Genomic DNA, 18896 nt, shown 5'->3' with positions numbered 1-18896 from the left:
TTAACCAGCAGACACAGATTATGCCTGATAAAATACTTTGATAAAGTCTGTGTCATTTTGTTGCACTTTGATGTAAAATGACTGAAAATGTTAATACATGTGAACAGAAGTGAAGGAAGAAATGACAATACTAATGACAGGGATTCAAATTAAAATGCTAGCATAACATGTTACCTTGCGCTGGTTGTTCTCTGTGGAAGCTAATGCAGACCTGATCTGGCATCATCATTTGTTGTGGTAAACTGATTTGTTTTTATGAGAAGCAACATGTAGAGTATTGTCTTTTTTTGTTTCCAAATGGTCCTAAAGTTAAGACATTTTTCTAATTTTGCTTTATGTTTTTTTTTTTTAAATTTTACACTCTTGCGTCATCGTGCCATCATATCTAACCTGCAACAAATGTGCTGTAGGTTAAGAATGCTTATTTTTATAACTTTCCATATGAACTGTAGTGACCACTGGGCAGCAGTAGGTTTACAAATTAAAATATTTAAAAAAGTAATTTGCATTTTTTAAATAATCAAAATTAATCTTCATATCCATAAAATCTAACTGCTTAACACATGCTATGCTAGCTAATAGTTATTGGCAAGCATTGATGGCTGTCATTAGGCATAGCATAAATCACTGATTGGGTGCTAATCAACCTACGTGGGAATCTAGTGTGAGCTGTCCTGACAGCCAGAGATGTTTTACATGTTTTTATGCATCTCTGTTGGGTTTTGAGAAGCTAAATAACTATAGCTCTTTGCTAATGACTCATCGTTACCAGACACTTGCTGCAGTTGCTCTTCCTCATAAACAAGAAACTAGTGAACTCAGTTCTGCAAAGAAGCAATTATGAACTAAAGGAATCTTTACATGTCATGTTTTTCATGCATTTAATTATGGGAAATTGTCACAAAGAGTATTTATAACTATTGCTATCTATGAGGCAGTGTCACTAAGGATAAGTATTAACAGAGTAACATATTGAAAAAAAAAACCAAATCAAAATACACATTTGAACGTGAAATTGTTTCAAGTACATTTATTTAAATTCAAACCATTTCTTTTACGGCTGTTTTCACTCTTAAATAATGATGCAGTAATAAATTCAGGTGTCATTTGGATGGCTGTATAAGATCTAAATCTTCTCACTATGTACAATTTGAAAATCATCCATTCAAGTCTTTCAAATTACTAATTAAATCTTACTTCATCTTACTCCAGGTGAAGTTTCACTTTGAATTCTGTGTCTACAGTAGGTCCAAACGTGTCTCGGGGCTAACCTGCCCTGGCAGCACAACTGCATAGCAGCAGGAGGGTGTGTGCTTCGTACAGAGCACCTGGCCTCCCTGCTGGTGGGGCAGGAATGTGCAGGGTTGGGGTGGATGCGGGTGGAAATTTGCAGCGTTTTCAGAACATGACCCCTGCTAACATTTAAAGGTGCCAGCGTCAGCGGGAAAGGAAAAATCACGGGAATGTGCTGCTTTAATCAGACCTGCATCTCTGTTTCTCTGCTTTCTGTTTTTCTTTGTGTACACCAGGGTGTGTGTTGTTATAGGTGTGTGTGCGGCCTACTGTAGAGAGGAGGGCCTCTTGTTGTATAAAAGAGGGAACACTGTCCCACCCTGCTCGTATATCCAATCTAAATGCTTGGTTCAGTCCCCCCCCCCCTTGTCCAAGGAAAGTTAAATGGCATGAAAAACTCTGGGGTGGACATATCTGAGGATGATCATGTCACCTGAAAAAAAAACAAGCTTGGCCCGTGAGAGTGTCTTTTTGCTTTCATGAAACATGTATATGTGTATATATATATATATATATATATATATATATATATATATATATATATATATATATATATATATATATATATATATATATAGTTTCTAGAATGATTTTAATTGTATAATTGTAAATGTGACAGTTATGTTAAGTGCACAGCGCCCATGGGTGTGTTACTTGGTTCATCTTGTAGCAGGAAACCTCAAAATGTTGAGTTTTTTCCCTTCACTGCTAGTCAGCCACCACGGTGACATTTGTGCTTTATGTGCATAATGTAAACTAACCAAGTAAAGTCCCTTGATGTGTTTAAATAGGAGAAAATTATGTCAACTGTTTATAATTTTTAAACTAGTACGATAATGAATTTGAGTTGGACTGTATTTATGGTGCGTGTAACATGTGTCAGTTTAATGAAAGCTACATTGTGGATTTTAAATCAGTGAAACAAATATTATTTCAGTCCAAATTATTTGAACTGCTTAATGAAATACAGTATTTGTTAAATTAATGCTTATTCACATTCAAGCATTTGTGTCCTAGTAGTTATTATTCTGTTATTTTTATTGCTTCACTTAGCCTATGAAAATATTCTGTGTTTAAATAATACAGATGAAGATGCAGCTTGTTCATTTGTCTGCTTTTATCAAGGTCAAGAGGGAAGGATGGAGGGGATGAAGAAGGGGATGCTTATACGAGGTGATGTAGCTGGCAAAGCATGTCAAACATGAAATTGGAGAGGAGAGTAGAAGCATATAGGAGCTAATAAGGGCAGAAGTGGTGAGGAGTGGAGAATGTGAACTAAACATGGTGACATATTAAAGATACTCTGACAGTCGGAGGCAAGAACTTGTGAAACATCTCGGAGGGCTCATGAGGGTCTGAAAAGAGCTGCTGCGTGTCTTCATTATCTGCATCCTGGATTCTGCAGGTTTCTCTGTGACAGGTGTTGAGTTTTATGAATGGCTCTGTGTGTGTTTGTGTGCATTAGTAAATGGCTGCTTTCTGGCACTGATGGCTGTTATTTGCATATTGGACCCACAGGCCTTACCAACAGTAAAGATCAGGCGGGCCGGTGAAGAAAAGCCGAGGAAAATGGCAAAAGGAGTTTTACAAAAACCTGAAATTGAGTGGTTCAGATAGTGTTCATTTTGTTGGATAAATCAGATTCATACATTTGGAATGAACGAGCCAGAAATGGTTATCTTCTTCTTCATACTGAGGTATTTATCCTCCTCATCTCTGCTCGGATAGACTTTTTACACAGCAGGCATGTTGCCTTGAAAGTGTCATTGATTGCTGTGGTGCACTGAAGAAACGTTTAGGTCTGCTATTCCTGCAACTTTTGCTTTTTCCACAATATCAACTTAAGACTCAATATTGGTAAAAAGATAACTGACATGAAAAGAAACAAGTTATTCATCATTTCCCATAGTAGGAAAAGGTACTTAAATGTTTCCATGCAAGAAATATAGAGATTGATTTTTTTTTTTTTTATAGCTAGATAATGAAAATTTAAAAACTGGAAAAAATGTCCATATAATTAACTGAGCAGTAACAGTGAGGGCCTCTGGGGGTCTTGTGGCATCTGGAACATTGGTCAGAATATATTTGATTTCAATTATGTGTATTACATGGATACCTGGAATATTTTTCCTTTTTTTTTTATCTCTGCCAGGTGAACTAAACACCACGCCCACAAGAGCATTCAGCTCTCCTCACCCTCACAATCAGTTTTTTTTCTTTTTAGAAGCAACTCCTCCTTCCTGACAGTTTTTTTCTTGTGTGTGTGTGTGTGTGTGTGTGTGTGTGTGTTATCTCATTTAGCAGTTCATGCTAAATGAAAGCATGCTAGTTCCGAATGATCCTGATCTTGCAAGGCAGTACATGCCATACATAATAAACCACCCTCTTGAAGTAAATAGCCTCAAACAAAGAGTGGTGAAACAAGAAACACTGAGCGAAATTTGAAAGTACTGCAAGCTGTTCCAAGTTAGTTTTTTTTTTTTTAGGTTTTTTTTTTGTCCTAATGAACCATTTGCTTGGAAATAAATGAAGAAAAATTTAAAATTCTTTGATAATCCCTAAAGGCAAATTACATTAGAGTTTGATAATAGTTTGTTTTTAGCAGCAACTCCTGACGTCTAGGAATGATTTAACAAAGAATATTATGATGTGATAGAAATAGCAAGATGAATGAGTCACTTCTCCAAGATTAATTGACCTTTCGATTCAGAATCGTTTAACATAGTCGTCTTCTCTGATTCCTCCAGCCAGATAACAGCACCAGATGATTTTACAGGAAGAGGCACACATAGCTAACCCTAAAGAAGGTCCCAGGTCATGTGCTGCACAGATTCCTCCGGCTGCATCTTCCATATTCTCTCTGCTAAATTATTATTATTATTTTTACTTCTGTTAAGAAGTAACCAACATGAAACAGGCTTTCAGTGTCTGCTCATGTGACTGAACTTCATATACTGAGCAGAATCTGGGTCTTGGAGGTGTTCTGTTGGGGGAGATGGAGCGTAGGGGGATTAGTGGAGTCAACTGTGCAACACCAAGAAGTGGGTGGATTGTGAAGAGGGGCAGGTAGTGAGAGCTGGGGTGAGTCTGCTGTGGCTAAACAAGTGAGAGAACGTGAACAGGAAGTGTTCATTTTTCGTGCGCAGATCTTTGTCTTGGCCCTGCAAACATACCTCTTTCATTTTAATGAAGCAGCTAAAATTTCACACTGTGGCCAGTCGGGTTTAATTCTCTTCCGTTCCCACGCAGACCTCCAAAATGTCTACATACATGCATTATTTCTCTGCTTCTATTTTAATTTAAAGTATTTTTCTTTCCATTTACTTATTTAATATTGTGTGCAAAATAACTTATTTACAACTTCTGCACACACTGAGAAACCTCTGTAATTGGCCACCTGTTTGTGCATGGCCTGGTTTTCCTTGATGAAAATGCTGTATATCCACAATTCTCGTGGGATGTTTAAAAGCTGGTCTTTTATTTCAATTATTTGTAAGCAATACAGAAAACACCAGTGCAGAAGGACAACAGAAACACATGTATCATGTCTTTAAGTTACTTTGGAGAAACTGGAGCATAAATGGAAACGTATTGGGCAAATGAAGTTAAATTATGAGGACCTGTCTGTATTGTGAATTCTTCTTTGAAGAATTTTGTTCTGTCAACCGAAGGAACTGCAGGGTGGATGGTGGTTTAGTGGGCAATGACCGGTTGTGTTTTTATGACTTTGCGTATACGAGTCTCTGCAACTGATTTTGATGATTGATAACACATGCATTTGTAAAGTGTTTGTAGATGGGGCTTATATGAAGGACGTAGACAGGAAGGCTGCAGGATCGTCTGCATTTGCAATAAGCTGAGAGGAGCCCACCAGTGAGGCAAGCTTCAGGGTCAAGGGCCCTCATATAGTGCTCACACACACATACACAGATGCTCTCCTGCCTGTTTGTAAGCTCTGCTGACTGCAGGAAGCAATAATAGTAGCTTTCTTCCGGAGTTCCGGAGGCTTCTCTCTGGGGACTGTGGCTGTCCTGTCCAGCTCAGCAGAGCAACACTGAAAACAACACAGCAGAGCAGAACGTTACAGAACACTTGGGATATAATAGATTACAATAGAAAATGGTTCAAAATGACTCAGATGTGGTAGAAAAAGTCAAAAACTGTTGGAATAAAACAAAATGATACACAAAAACTGAACTTTGTGACAGTAAATGACTGTTTCCAAAAAATATCCAGTTTGTAGAAAGTAGCCACATTTTAGCTCAGTCTGTCTAAATAAATACCCTTCACCCTGTCCATCACATTGTCCCTCATTAGCTACTGTCAGTAGCACTGGCAGTGCAACTTGCAGGAGTGACTGATTACTTGGCCGTAATTAGCTCATTTCTTTCAAATAAAAGTTTGTCATATTCCCAACAGGGATGTCTACAATTTATTTCTGGCACGACTATTGTCACAGAAATATTTACAATCTTAAAATTGTCCCGATTATTATGTGTCAACTAATTAGGCAACACTATTATTGTGTAAAATCACATGAACACTCCTTATAGGACTTTAAGTTTTAATTTATTTCTACCTTTTGAAAAGCTAACCACCAAAAAAAACATTCAATGAACGTTTTTTTATCTGAGTCGTACAAAATTACAAAATTGTAAATGAAACGATAACATTTCATTTCAGTGTTACTTTTGGTAAATCGTAAAGGCATTTAACCCTTTGCATTCCCTTATTCATTTGCAATAAAAAAATAAAAATATTGGCGTCATAAGATTGAATAATTCAAAATTTGACAATTAACTTTGTTTAAATGCCTTTAAGCTTATGTTTATTTAAAAAACAAACAAAAAATGCAGGTAGTTCCCAGGTCAGCAGCATCTCTTATAAAGTAAATTGAACATTTAAATAAAAAAAAAAAAAAATAATAATAATAACTTCCTGAAATTTTACAAAGTAAATCAAAGTTAAATAAAATTTGCAAAGAAATGTAAGTCTCGACTTAATTCGTGGACCCAGCTGAGCAGCACCAGATTGTGGTGCATAAAGCCGAGCTGCTCAGCAGCCTCTCCAGTGAGACGGCTTCTTTTGTCTCATAAATTGCCATGTGATTCCACATCTGATAGAAGAGACCCTGTCATTCAAAACTAGGCTGCTACGTTGCTAATGATTAATGTTACTGTAGCTGAAAAAAATTATACAATAGCAGTAGGAGAGACTATTAACCCTTGAACACCCTGCAGTTCATGTAGGCTTCATGATGCAGTTACATTGTCTTAAATATGTCTTAAGTCTTGAACAGCAGGATCCTGCTCCTCTCTACAAGATTTAACAACAGCTTCAGGACATACTTCATCTAACAATGTGTTTTTCTGCCGCTTGAGTTTTCTCAGTCAACACAGAAAAATGTAAAATAAAATAACTTGGTAGTCAAACAGCCATTATTGCAGTTTTCTCTGAGAGACGCTGCTTTGCTGCCAGTTTCTGTGGCTTCTCATGTGGCTACACAAACAAACTATTCTCTAGCCATCCACTCAACATGCTTCCCTGCAACTCTCGCTTTCACACACACACACACACACACACACTTTTATTGTCACTGACTATTTCCATGTCTAGTTATCAGCAACCTTGTTTCGAGTGATAAACAGACACGTGTGGAGGGACTGCGAGCAAGCAGAGCTGCCGCTTATGTTTATAAAATGTCACTGGGCTCACAGTAATATTACTAGTAGTTGTGAGTTGTAGCCGACTGGGGTGTTTATTACAGTTTGGTGAGTGTTTGCTGGCTTAACTTACCTTCAACACTGCTCACATCTGCTCACCAGAGCTTCTCCACTAGGCAAACCTTTTTCTCCTCTCTTGCTTGTGTGTGAGTACTGTGCTTGCACACAGCTTTCGCTGTTGATTGGCTGTCACCTGTGCCGTGAGTGTATCCAATCAGATGGTGCTTTGGGTGGGACAATGCTGGAGACAGAGTAGTGACTGCAGACAGAGAGGCGCAGCTGCATCACAGCCAAAATAACCCAGTTTTAAACTGATCTCTTATCGGCCGTAAGATTAAACAAAAGGGCCGATGCTGATATGCGTCAAAATGCCCAATATTGGCGCCGATTATTGGCCGGCCGATAATCTGTCTATCCTTAGTCTTTATGATTAATTAATCATGACATTTAATACCATGATTAATTGTGAAATCCCTAATCCCTAAAGTAATCTTAAAGTAATCCCTAAAGTAATCATAACAACCCTAATGCATAGTAAAGAGAGAGGCTTCCTTGTACAAGAAAATTCTTTCTGCAAATAAACTTTGCACATATTGTATAAATTAGTGTGCAGCAGCATCAACTGTATGTGCAATCCTAAGCTAAAGAAAAACTGTTGCAATCATGCAACTCTAGATGCATAAAAAGTGTAAAATATATTACATTTCCTACCAATACATTGCCTTTAATGCAATGCATCATAATTTTAAAGAGTACTTCAGGTTGACCGTTACATGAGCTGCACTGATGTTCCCAATTTGCATAATCTCAGCACAACTGGTGAGCTTCTCTGGTGTTGCATCATTAATTTTGATAATAGTGAAGAAAACCATCATGCCTGCTCCGCCTCCACACACTCTTCAGATAATGCAGTTGACTGCTGGATGTGGACAGAATCTCATCAAAAGTACCACAGCTTTCCCTCCGTGTCAGACAACGATAGAAGTACCTCTGTTCTTCCTTCTGTCTGCATGGCTTCATTTCTGCATGGATGTGTGCTCATCGTCTCAGACCATTCACGCTCTTTATCGAGCTGACTGTGCCCCCGATCAGTGTACATGCTTTCACGTGTCTGCAAATTTGCATGTTTTCTTTCATGTGTATGTGTGTGTCTTTGCTAACATGTGTGTGTGTGTGTTGGCTTGTAAATAACATCCATACTGATACCCACAAAACTGTCAAGAAGTGGCGAACTGTTTCCTGCTGTAATGAATCAGAGAGATGGTGATTAATCCATCCTGCCATCTATTTATTACCTAATAGTATCACAAGCAGTGATAATATCATGCATGAGACACAAGCTCTGATGTAAGAGGCCTTTTTCTCTTTTCCTGTGTAGGCTGATGCATGATAGTTAGCATTTCCTTTGATAGTGGGGGTACTTTTGTACCACTGTACACCCTCACACATTGTTGTAATGGAAAGACGAGCAAAAAAGAAAGAGTAATTGCAGATATTTTCCACTACAAAGAGTAGGATTTCTGCTGTACATGAAGTAAGGACAAGGGGACTTTTTTGCTTAGCTAAGTTTGACTCTCTGGAGTTGCCCAGCAACCTCATAATGAGGACAAGCCTCCAAGCCTGGTAGGCCAGTCCAAGGGATAGTCTAGCACACTGCCTCTGTAGACGCTTGTTGCTGTAACACTGTGGTAGTTTTACAACGGGGGTATTTCTCTAAGTTCCTCTTTTATATTTCTGTGTGCTTGATCAGCCATTCGTAGGTCAGCAGACATTTAATGCAACCTTTTCACCAGAAACACAATGATGTAATTGTGTTCTGTGATATGAGATGCTTTCTCAGGACAGTTTCTATACCCCGTGCTTTTGAAACAGCTTTGATATTTTTAGAATAATATCTTTAAGATGGAGTAATCCAACATATACAGAAAATATGTCTGTGTAACTTGAATGTTTAGTGGTGAGAAACTGTTACTGGTGGCCTCAAGTATGTGTACATCCACAAAGGACATGCCATCTGCTAGTGTTCATGGGGGTTTGTGTTGATGTGTTGTGACAAGCAGCTGACATAAAAAAACAAATATGCTCACACGGAGCCATCGTTACAAATACAGCAGCCCTCGATGACGGGGCCATGACCCCTCTGGGGTCATCATCTCCTGTCATGGTAGATAACATAGAAGTAAAAAAGGCAGGAGGTGGACAGGAAGAGCACACAACCCGAGTCAGTGGCATATGATCTCAGCCAAATATCAGCAATGGAAAAAAATGCCACAGCGACAGAGAAACTGAAAGAAACTGTGAAATTTCCACCATGTTCGCGTCAGACAATCACAGACAGTTCTAACGGTGTTAGAGAGGCTGTTTATGTTGTTTATTGCCAGACCTGAATGTAAATATAGAATAAACGTATCATGTGAGCCTGACCAGCTTGTCACGGAGGGAGGGAGTACATCTTAATGAAGCAGCCTTGAATTAATCTGTTCTTTATTTACGCTGCTGAGCAGAAGAGACACAACCCTTTGTAGTGCATCATCAGGAGGCCAATCATGAGCATTTCCAGTCAGGAATATTGATGATGGAGTGATGAAGTGCTGAGGAAGCTCTTTCTGTCCAGATGAAGATAACGTTTGTTTGGGTGGTTAGTTGTGCTGATACGGCTTCCTGCTATGTTTTTTGTGTTTTTGCTGGAAATGTGAAAACACAAAAGGTTGCAAACATTTCAGACTATTTGGGGTTTTTTTTGTATTTTGTCTCACTTCTTCATAGCTTGTGTTTTAATGCAGATGTGTGCAGAGGGTGAATCCTGTAAGTATGAGTCTGTTTGCTGGCTCATTGACATTCTTTTGTTGTGAAGCACTGTTCGTTGCTGCCTTACTGTACCTGTACAGGCTTGTATTGCTGCCTGGCTTTCTTCCCTGTGTTATTTAAAGCAAAATTACATTTCATACAACACATAGATTAAGTATACTTCTGAAAGATTTTATCATTACCTCAAGCAATTCCCACATTCCAAGCTGAATGTATGTATTCTGCACAACTTTTGCTAAATTTCACAGATCAGGCCACAACTTAACGACACAGCTATTTTTTTTTCACTGCTTATTTGTCTCACTCATCATTTTTATCCTCTCTGCGGTGCTTTTGCTTGTTGCAGACCCTGGTAGGAGCGTGATGAGCGCGCGCTTCCGCTTGCCTGCTGGCAGATCCTACAATGTCCGGGCGACGGAGCTGGAGCGAGACAGGCAGCACACACAGGTTGTGTGCAACGTACTGCTGCTGGACAACACGGTCCAGGCGTTCAAAGTCAGCGTGAGTACCGATCTGTCACTCAGGTTCATCTAAGAGTAATACTGATATTGTAGGCAGTAATGTTCTGTATATTTTCCCTGTTTATTCTCGTACACATACAGACCTTGTTTTATTTGTTCTTGTTCTTGTTTTCTGTATTCATTCTATATTTTATTTTGTTAATTTTAGTCTTTTTCTTTATTTTATTAGATCTTTTAAATATTTTTATTTAATTTTACTGTCTGCCTAGTTTTCTTTTATTCTCATTGTATTTATTTTTTGTTTGTTCTTTTAATTCCATTCAATTAATTGTAATTTTATTTAATTAAATTACATTTTCTTTACCCTTTTATTTAATTTTTAAACTGTATGTTATTCTCCTTTCTTTCTTTCTTTCTTTCTTTTTTTCTCCCTTTCTTTCTCTCTTTCTTTACAATTTCGTTCCTTTAAATTTCTTTTGATTTTCTTCATTTTATTGTTATTTCATTTTCAGCACATGAAGTGACCTTCATCTGGTTCATTCTTTTCACTTTTAAAATAATTTCACAAACTTTCTGAAAGCCAGACAAAAAAATGTGACTTGTACTGTCATGAAATAATGGAGCGAGCCTTCAGATCGATCGTTGTTTTAACCGAAACTCACCCCACCTGTTAACACTCCTCAAGAGTTGGTGGGGGAAAGCCTTTGTCTGTCTGTACACCTTCGTTAGCAGACATGTGGAACACAGCCCACACTGAGTTATATTATTTTCCAAATATATTCTAATAATATTTGTGTTTAACATTTATTTTCCTACACAAATAAGCTTTGTCTGTTTCAGCTGTCGGGTCTTCACATCAGTCTTTATGTAGCTTTACAAGATGTCAGCAACTTTCAGGAACACTTAAAGGGTGTAAAATACAACATGTTATGTGGGTGTTGCATGTGCTTCAAACCAGGTGACAAATCAGCTTGTGACTGACATAGCGGATGTCAGTCACATCTTTCATCTGCTTCATGCATCTTACTGTCATCATGTGTTTAAACAGATGTATGACACCATAAAGCAGGAAATTTCCTCTGTGAGTCAGAAAAAGGAAAAAAAGACAAAAACTCCTAATAACATTGTTTTCCGACAGACCACATCCTGTTTCTGCTAAACTCTGGGTGTCTGACTGTAAATCTAAAGAAACGAACAAGTGCATTCATTAGCAGTACTGTTTACTCTGCTCTTTGATGACTATCTGAGAGTTGTAGGTGTCTACTCTTCAGTTTGGTTTCTAGTAAAATTATTTATCTTAACTGATGTCTTTATTTAGGTACAAAATGAGAGTTTTAGTGGGTTCACTGAGCGGAAAAAAATCTAAACAAATACTGGATTTGATGTCAAATTGTGACACATTATTCCTCATTTTAATGACACTTTTGAGAACTGATGATAGTAACTGTTGCAGCATTATTTCTGAAGAATAAGTGTCTATTCCTCCTGAATACCACAGTTGCTCAGTAGTTTGTGGTTGTTATTCATGACACCATCACACACTGTGTGTAAGAAGCCACTCTGGTGGAAGTTGTAGAGAATTAGACCTGGCTTTGTCCTGCTGAAATAACCACAGACCTGGGGAAACACATTTCCAAGGTACTCTTACGGCCTTGTGGTTGTATTCATCATGGATGGACAACAGTTTCTCAAGTTTTAAAGAACCTCTAACAGTGGTTTCTGTTTTGACCTTTAAATTTCCCAAGACTTCCTGAATCTTTTTTCCCATATTATTCTGTGGAACAATGATAAATGCCGACAGAAACATTTTCAGTTGGCAAACTTTGCTTGGAACAAAACAATAGGTTTTGGTGGAGCTTCCTTTTATACCCAACCCTGACACCCTCAGTTGTTGGTAATTACTCTGCTAATTTTTCAATCTTCCAACTTTTATCCCTCTCCCACAACAGCAACCAAAACGTACAGGACGATAGGCGGCTCTGGACGGGACAACTGGCTTGCAGTCAGACGTGGAAGGGTTCTGATAGAAATCTGATCAACACAAGACCGCTCCATATTTAGCTGTTACGTGATAGATAAACTAGCTTTCTTCGTTGTGTGACTCGTCTTCTCGTTCATTAATTCTCTGTGCAGCGCCACTTCTGGTGGAGAGTGGAACACGTTATTCAAAAGGTCCAGTTTGTTTGAGGCAAGGGCAAGGCAAGGCAGTTTATTTGTATAGCACATTTCATGTACAGGTCAATTCAAAGTGCTTTACATAAAACAAAGACATTACAGATATTTAGAACAGTAAAAGGCATCAACACATAATCACAATAAAATAATAAATTACATTAAAATGATTAAAAGCAAGATAAGTTAAAAAAAAAGTTACCGTGCAGATTTCATGCATAGGCGCATAAGAAAAGAAATGTTTTTAACCTGGATTTAAAAATGTCTACATTTGGGGAAAGTTTAATCTCCACTGGCAGTTTGTTCCATTTGTTTGCAGCATAACAGCTAAATGCTGCTTCTCCATGTTTAGTCTGAGAAGTGTAGCGTGCACCCCCCAACTGAACCGAGTCCCTAAACTTGCCAAGTCTAGCGGACAATCGTTGTGTAAATGCTCCCTTAGCCTATGACCATAATTGAGTTGTGACTCACCTGAAGCCTTATTAGAGGGAGCATTGTCCGTAGTTTCACTGGAGGCTAAAGGCGGTTAGAAGCAGAGACTTTTTTGTTGTAATTGAGGCCACACGGGTGTGAGTGGGATCAGTTCTCGACACACAGAGAACAGAGCAGAAGTTTCTGATCGTGGGGCTCTGAAAAGTATTGTGCGATTGTTCGGATATTTGATGTGGCTTCCGCATCTTATCTGCGTTAACGCAGAAAAGACTGAAACAGAAAGCTGTGGCTTCCGCATTTCCCCTGATGAGCGGTTGAACAAATAGTTTTAATGAACAGCTGATCGAGTTCATGAGAAAGTATGTAAATGTATACAACACATGGGATTTACAAACATGGACATGGACAAACATGGCCTGCACAACCCTGCCCTGCTGCCATGGACGAAGTCTCTCATTAATATGAAATAACCTGGTTAGCTGTTTATTGCAAATAAAAACACAGACATCCCCCCTGCAGTTCTTCCCGCCTGGTCACAGACCAAACATCTCATTGAGTTTGAAACGTCTGAACCAACACAAACTTTTTTCTTGTTCTTTTGGCCTCAAAGCCTACGTGTGAACAGGTCTTGTTGATCTCATTGGGATAGCTGAAAGGATGTTATCGTAGGTGAGGGAGAGGTAATGTCTGTCCTCTTCGGCTAAGTGAAGGTTTCAGCACTTTGACAAAGCCACTTTCCCGCTCAAACCACTTGTTTTCTCTGTCCAAGACTTAAGATTTGTTCCTCAAAAGTGTCTTTTTATCACTGAGATGTAGGAAAAAAGTTGAGTCCTGGCCTGATGAGTTTGCTCTCGTGTGTTGAGCCATTGGTCTGTTTAGTGGTTGATTGGTTTCTTCAGGGGTTTCTCCCATACATAATCAAACTGCATAATCGAGGTTGCTTTTTTTGAGAGCAGGAAGTAGGTGCCTTAGGATGAACCAGTTTCTGTCTGATGGTGTGGCTGAGTTTGGAAAACATGTGCTGTTGTTGTTTGTTAAAAATCCACTTGAGTTTCTCAGATGTTCCAACCACAAAGGGCGATGGCAACGCCTTCCCTTTTCTTTTTCTTCTCATCCTTTCTGTGTCGGTGGTGTTCCTTGGTCCAGTTCGGGTAGCCACAATCCTGAAGGGCCGCTTTCAGTGGTTTCTTTTTTTTCCATTATGATAGTATTGGTCATTAAAAGTTTCAAGTAAATATTCAAATTATGGATTTAAGATTTCGATGTATTTTACAAAACACGGCATCTTTTCTGGACAAAGGGTTTGCATCAGCTCTCTGGACAATTCTCCCTGCTGTCTGCTGCAGAATTCCCCCCTCTATTCCAGTCTCCCTGCACGTAGCTGAATGAATGACTTGGTCTCAGTCAGTGTCATTGATCAGACCCCTACTGCAGCAACTTCCTGGAAAGACAAGCCATCCCGAGAGCAACAATACTTCTATTGATCCTCTCTGGCCGACTGGCCGTGATTCTAGTGGAGAGTGAAAATCCAGAAGCAGTCATGTACTGTCATGGAAACCAGGGAGCTTGTGTGCACACGAGGGCTTGTATTGATGAGCTTACTGATGGGAATTCTACTTTATATTGGCTGAAATAAAGCCAATATAAGGTAGAAACTGTTGCAGCCTGAAGCCCAAGAATTTACAAGAAGTAAAAAAAAAAATAAAAAAGAAAGACCTCTCTACCTGCACAATAGCAAGGTCAGAGGCAGACTTTATTCAGATTTATCCTGACATCTGGGAGAGCTATTTATTGATAAACTAGCTCCTAGTAAAGAGCAAGAAATTAATGATGGTGAAAAAATGATAAATAATGGATTGGAACAGCTGCAAAATTACACCTCTTAACTGCAGTGACACCTTGTTCCAATGCATATAGTAATGTAGTTGGTCTGCTTTGTTAAGAAATATGAATATTTATTGTTTTGGATGCCAAGGAAATGCATCGCTTTCCGTTGCAGCCTCATTATATAAGATATTTTGTAAGATAGATCATTCCTTTCCATGTTTTTATTTTAAAAAATGTATTGATTGATGTTGGTGAGAAAATCTTTCATATTGTGTATAGTTGTATCACATCCCATTAGAATTGCTTGCAGGTGTAACCAGGTTTCCTTCCATCTGTCTGATGGCTGCAGTGCCTAGTCTACATTAGGCTCAGTTTATTTAATTATAATCCTTTACATCTGGGCTAAAATCTACATATCCTTACCCTAAAACCTTACCAAATTATTGCACAAACAAAAAGGACATGTGGAAAATATGTAGCTAAATTTTTTATAGTCACTGTACATCAGTGTTGGATAACACTCTCTCCAGACCCACTCTCTCACTTTGGTTTGTCAAACAAAACAAAAAGGCTAATGTGCAAGGCAGATGCAAGACCTTGTCTGTGTATTTTCTCAGTTTAGATTCAAAGTAACACAATAGAAACCTTATAAGTTGAGCTACCTGGTAACACAGATCATCATCCATTATCCAAGAAAGATTTATTTTTAAAGAGTTCAATAAGTTACATTGAACTCTACTTTATTACTTCTGAAGTGATGAGGCAGATTTGACTGAAAGTGAATACAAGCAATAACACACCTCTCCTTCTATGTAGACAGGCTTATCACAAATACTGCATAGCTTGGCCATTAGCAGACTTCGGTTTCAGCATACAAATTTGAGTTTAAAAAGGATACACAGATGCAGTGGCATATCCAGAAATTTTTTAATGGGGTGACCTAGAAAAAAATTAAGTTAGTGTGCGACGACCGGTTAGTTGATATTACTAACTGCAGCGTCCAGCAGGATCACTAGCTACGTTTACATGGACAAATATCCACCACAGTCCCGTTCTGTTTTTCAAGTCTTTCCTAAAAGTCATTACGCCGTGTAGCCCACACGAGGTTCAAGCATGGGCAGAGACAACATACACCCCAAAATAATCGGAATAAGTTTATACACGGTTGTTTTTGCTGCTAATCGGATTGAAAATTCTTTCTGATTTAGCCAGATCAGCTCAGCTGACATGTTTACATGACGTATTTTTAGTATGATCGGATGTTTGATTGGATCAAAAGTGTTTGATTTAAGTAGCTACTGTTACCTTTAGTTAGGATCAGTCTGGAAACCCTTAAATAATAACTTTAAGCCCTTTCGACTGTCAAAAACAAAACACTGTACAGATTTGAAATAAAATTGTATTTAAAATTTAATAAATAGCAAATTAGTATTAAACAAGTACTTTATCTCATTAAGGAAAAAAAAGCTTTAAACATTACTCATATTGTAGAATAAACACACAGACCAGTGATCCACTAATCAACACCAAGGGCACGTGGAGACACCTATCTGAATGGTGGATCTGTTTTTAAGGGTAACGGGTCGATTAAAACTCACTACCCCCATCCCATGTACAGCTGCTATTTCACACACTGGTTAACCATGTGTATAACGTTAGCCTAGCATTTGCTGTCACCTTCTGTCATTAATTCAGAAAACACAGATCTCTATCTCATGACACTGGCCACGGTTACGTGATGTTTTTTAATTTGGAATTATTCAGAATTAAATAATTTCTGCTTTACGTTTACATTTATTCGTCTTTAGATCTGGAGGTTGGGAAGGGTTCTGATTGGACAGGGGGCTTACACGACTCATGTACGTCTACCGGAAGAAACACAAACTCTAGTTCTGTTTTTTTCGGCTACAACGTGGAAGACCAAAGGACCATGTTCACTTAAATTTTGATTCTAGTTTTGAAGCAGCAGCTTGACACTAGCATACTACTTCACTTTGGTCAGCTGAGGAGGAGATGGGAGTTGGTGTACTGTACCCTCATCATGACAGGACACGGTAACGAGCGGAATTCATTTAAAGCGGAATAAACGTATCCATGATTGAGGAATTATTCAGTTCAGATGTAAAATCAGAATAAACCAGCCAATTACTTTGGATTTAGATTTAATTTAAATCTGTTTAAAAGCAAGAAGACAAGTGTTTACTTTAGCTTGCATATGAGAAACGTGACAAGCTACCATTCTGAATTAGGATGGCAAACTGAAGGCGTTGCTGTGGGCATTTTATGCAGATGTAGGTCTTTCAAATGAGTTTGAGGAGTACTGATGGTTTCCAAGTTCAACCTTTAACTGGTCCGGTCTTGAATTGCTCTTAAAGTCTAAGTCTTATCTTGGTCTCAATACATTCTGGTTTTGGTTGTGACTTGAGCTTTACCTTGATAATCAGCCTGTAAGACCTCCTCCTCCGTCTGTTTTCGACCCCTGAAAGTTTCTGCGCTGCTCATGTGTGTTTTAGTCTCAAAGCAAAAAATGGATGTAGACGTGAGTAATTCCTCCTTCATGCTGTTCTTTTCCTGTCTGGACAAGCTTCCTCACACATTCCTGAATTTCCCTCATTCTTTAACACAACCACACACAACATACACACACACAAGCACATTCAGTTGTTTCCTGTGAAAGAAGGGAAGTAATATTGTTGCATTTCTTATATTTCTTTTTGTTAACCCGCAATATAAACACTGGGATTTCCCCGTATGTGTCACTTCAGCTTGTGTTTGAAGGTTTTTAAACCCTGAAGGTATAAAACTTATCAGCACATCTCTCTTTCACTCTCTTCTTCTCTCAGCCAGTCTCTTGTGCTCTGATTGCTCTCTATCACCATGTCTTCTTCCTCTCTTCTCACTCTCACGCACACAGACCTTATTTCAGTCCTCCCCGCTAGCTAGCGGACTGCACAAAGAGCGTTTGTCTCCCTCAGTCGCATCGTCAATCACTCCTTTTCTTTTCTTTCATGCTTTCTCTCTTTCCCCCCTCTCTGTGATTCCCTGTCTTCTTACATTTGTATTCCTTTGCTCTTTTTTTTGCCGGTTCTCTTAGTTTATGTTGTGTTGCTCATTGTGACAGTTTCTTACAGAGGGCTACCCTACGAGCTATTCTTTGTAGTCTTACACAGCAAACATCTAAGGAAATAATGTCAGTTTTTTTTACAATGTATGGCTGTTTGCTCTTGCATAGGGATCACGCATTTGGCTCTCACCCCGTTAGAATACAAGAAGAGACCAAAACACTCAGGCTGGTGATGGTTTCCAGGGAAGGTAGTGTAAAAGTGCTCAGAGGGCTCCCACATCCAGCTGAGAAGCTACTTCATACAAAGGAGAACCCACTAAGTTTCACTTAAAGAACATTGAACTTGCATGTTTTTCACTTCTTCATTTTTCTATGAAGCCAAAGTCAGTTGGTCAGTCATCAGTTGTTTTTTTTTGGGGGGGGGGTGATAATTTAGCATCTTGTACATGCACAAACATTATGCAAAATAGGGGCGTAAATCACAAGTTTTATTGTGATATGATATTAATTAGGGTTGGGCATAGCACAACAGACAAAACCGACTCAAAACAAATTTTGTTATTTTGGTCATGCCTTCTGCAGGCTTATGTAAATTTAAAGGTGCAGCGTGTAACGAAATCTACGGTTAATGAAAGAAAAAATAAACATATCAACTGTTTCTAATCTAATTTACTAGAATAAGTGTCACTCAAGCAGACATTTAATTGAGAACCCGACCCAGAAGTGCCGCATTCTGTATATTGAGGTTTAAAACTGTCACATAATTAGAAAGAAAACTAAAAGAGCATAACCCTAGTTACTTAGTTTTTACACCTTACTTCACTATAAAAAATGCATTATTGTATTGAAGTGTAATATTTTATTACTGCATTAATGCTGTTGAGTCGTTGATCACGAAGTTGATGTAGAATGATGTGCTGTTACATATCTAATTCAAAGTAGTTATACAAGTTGATTTATGTGTATTTGAGGAGTTCAGATCTTCTAAAAAAATTAGTCTGAATACAACATTCTCAATAGCACATAAATAAAATGAAAACGAACTCAGCTTCAGAAAGGAGATGGAATTAGCACAAACGTTGCCACAGTTGACTCACGGCTAAGTTAGCTATGACA

General features: G+C 38.5%; 1 protein-coding gene across 1 annotated transcript in view; it reads left to right on the top strand.

The window, feature by feature from the left end:
* The window catches only part of ptpn4a (protein tyrosine phosphatase non-receptor type 4a), a 77542-nt gene that overhangs the window by 19975 nt on the left and 38671 nt on the right, over nucleotides 1-18896 (top strand). Inside the window, exon 2 of the mRNA XM_042002102.1 lies at nucleotides 10171-10325. Within this exon, the coding sequence (XP_041858036.1) occupies nucleotides 10188-10325 (138 nt within the window). The 5' untranslated portion in view covers nucleotides 10171-10187. The remainder of the gene's footprint in view (nucleotides 1-10170; nucleotides 10326-18896) is intronic.

The sequence above is a fragment of the Melanotaenia boesemani genome, chromosome 12 (assembly GCF_017639745.1).
Source record: "Melanotaenia boesemani isolate fMelBoe1 chromosome 12, fMelBoe1.pri, whole genome shotgun sequence".
NCBI classification, from domain to species: domain Eukaryota; kingdom Metazoa; phylum Chordata; class Actinopteri; order Atheriniformes; family Melanotaeniidae; genus Melanotaenia; species Melanotaenia boesemani.
Note: the sequence above shows the minus strand (reverse complement) of the source record. Positions and strands in the feature narration are given on the sequence as shown.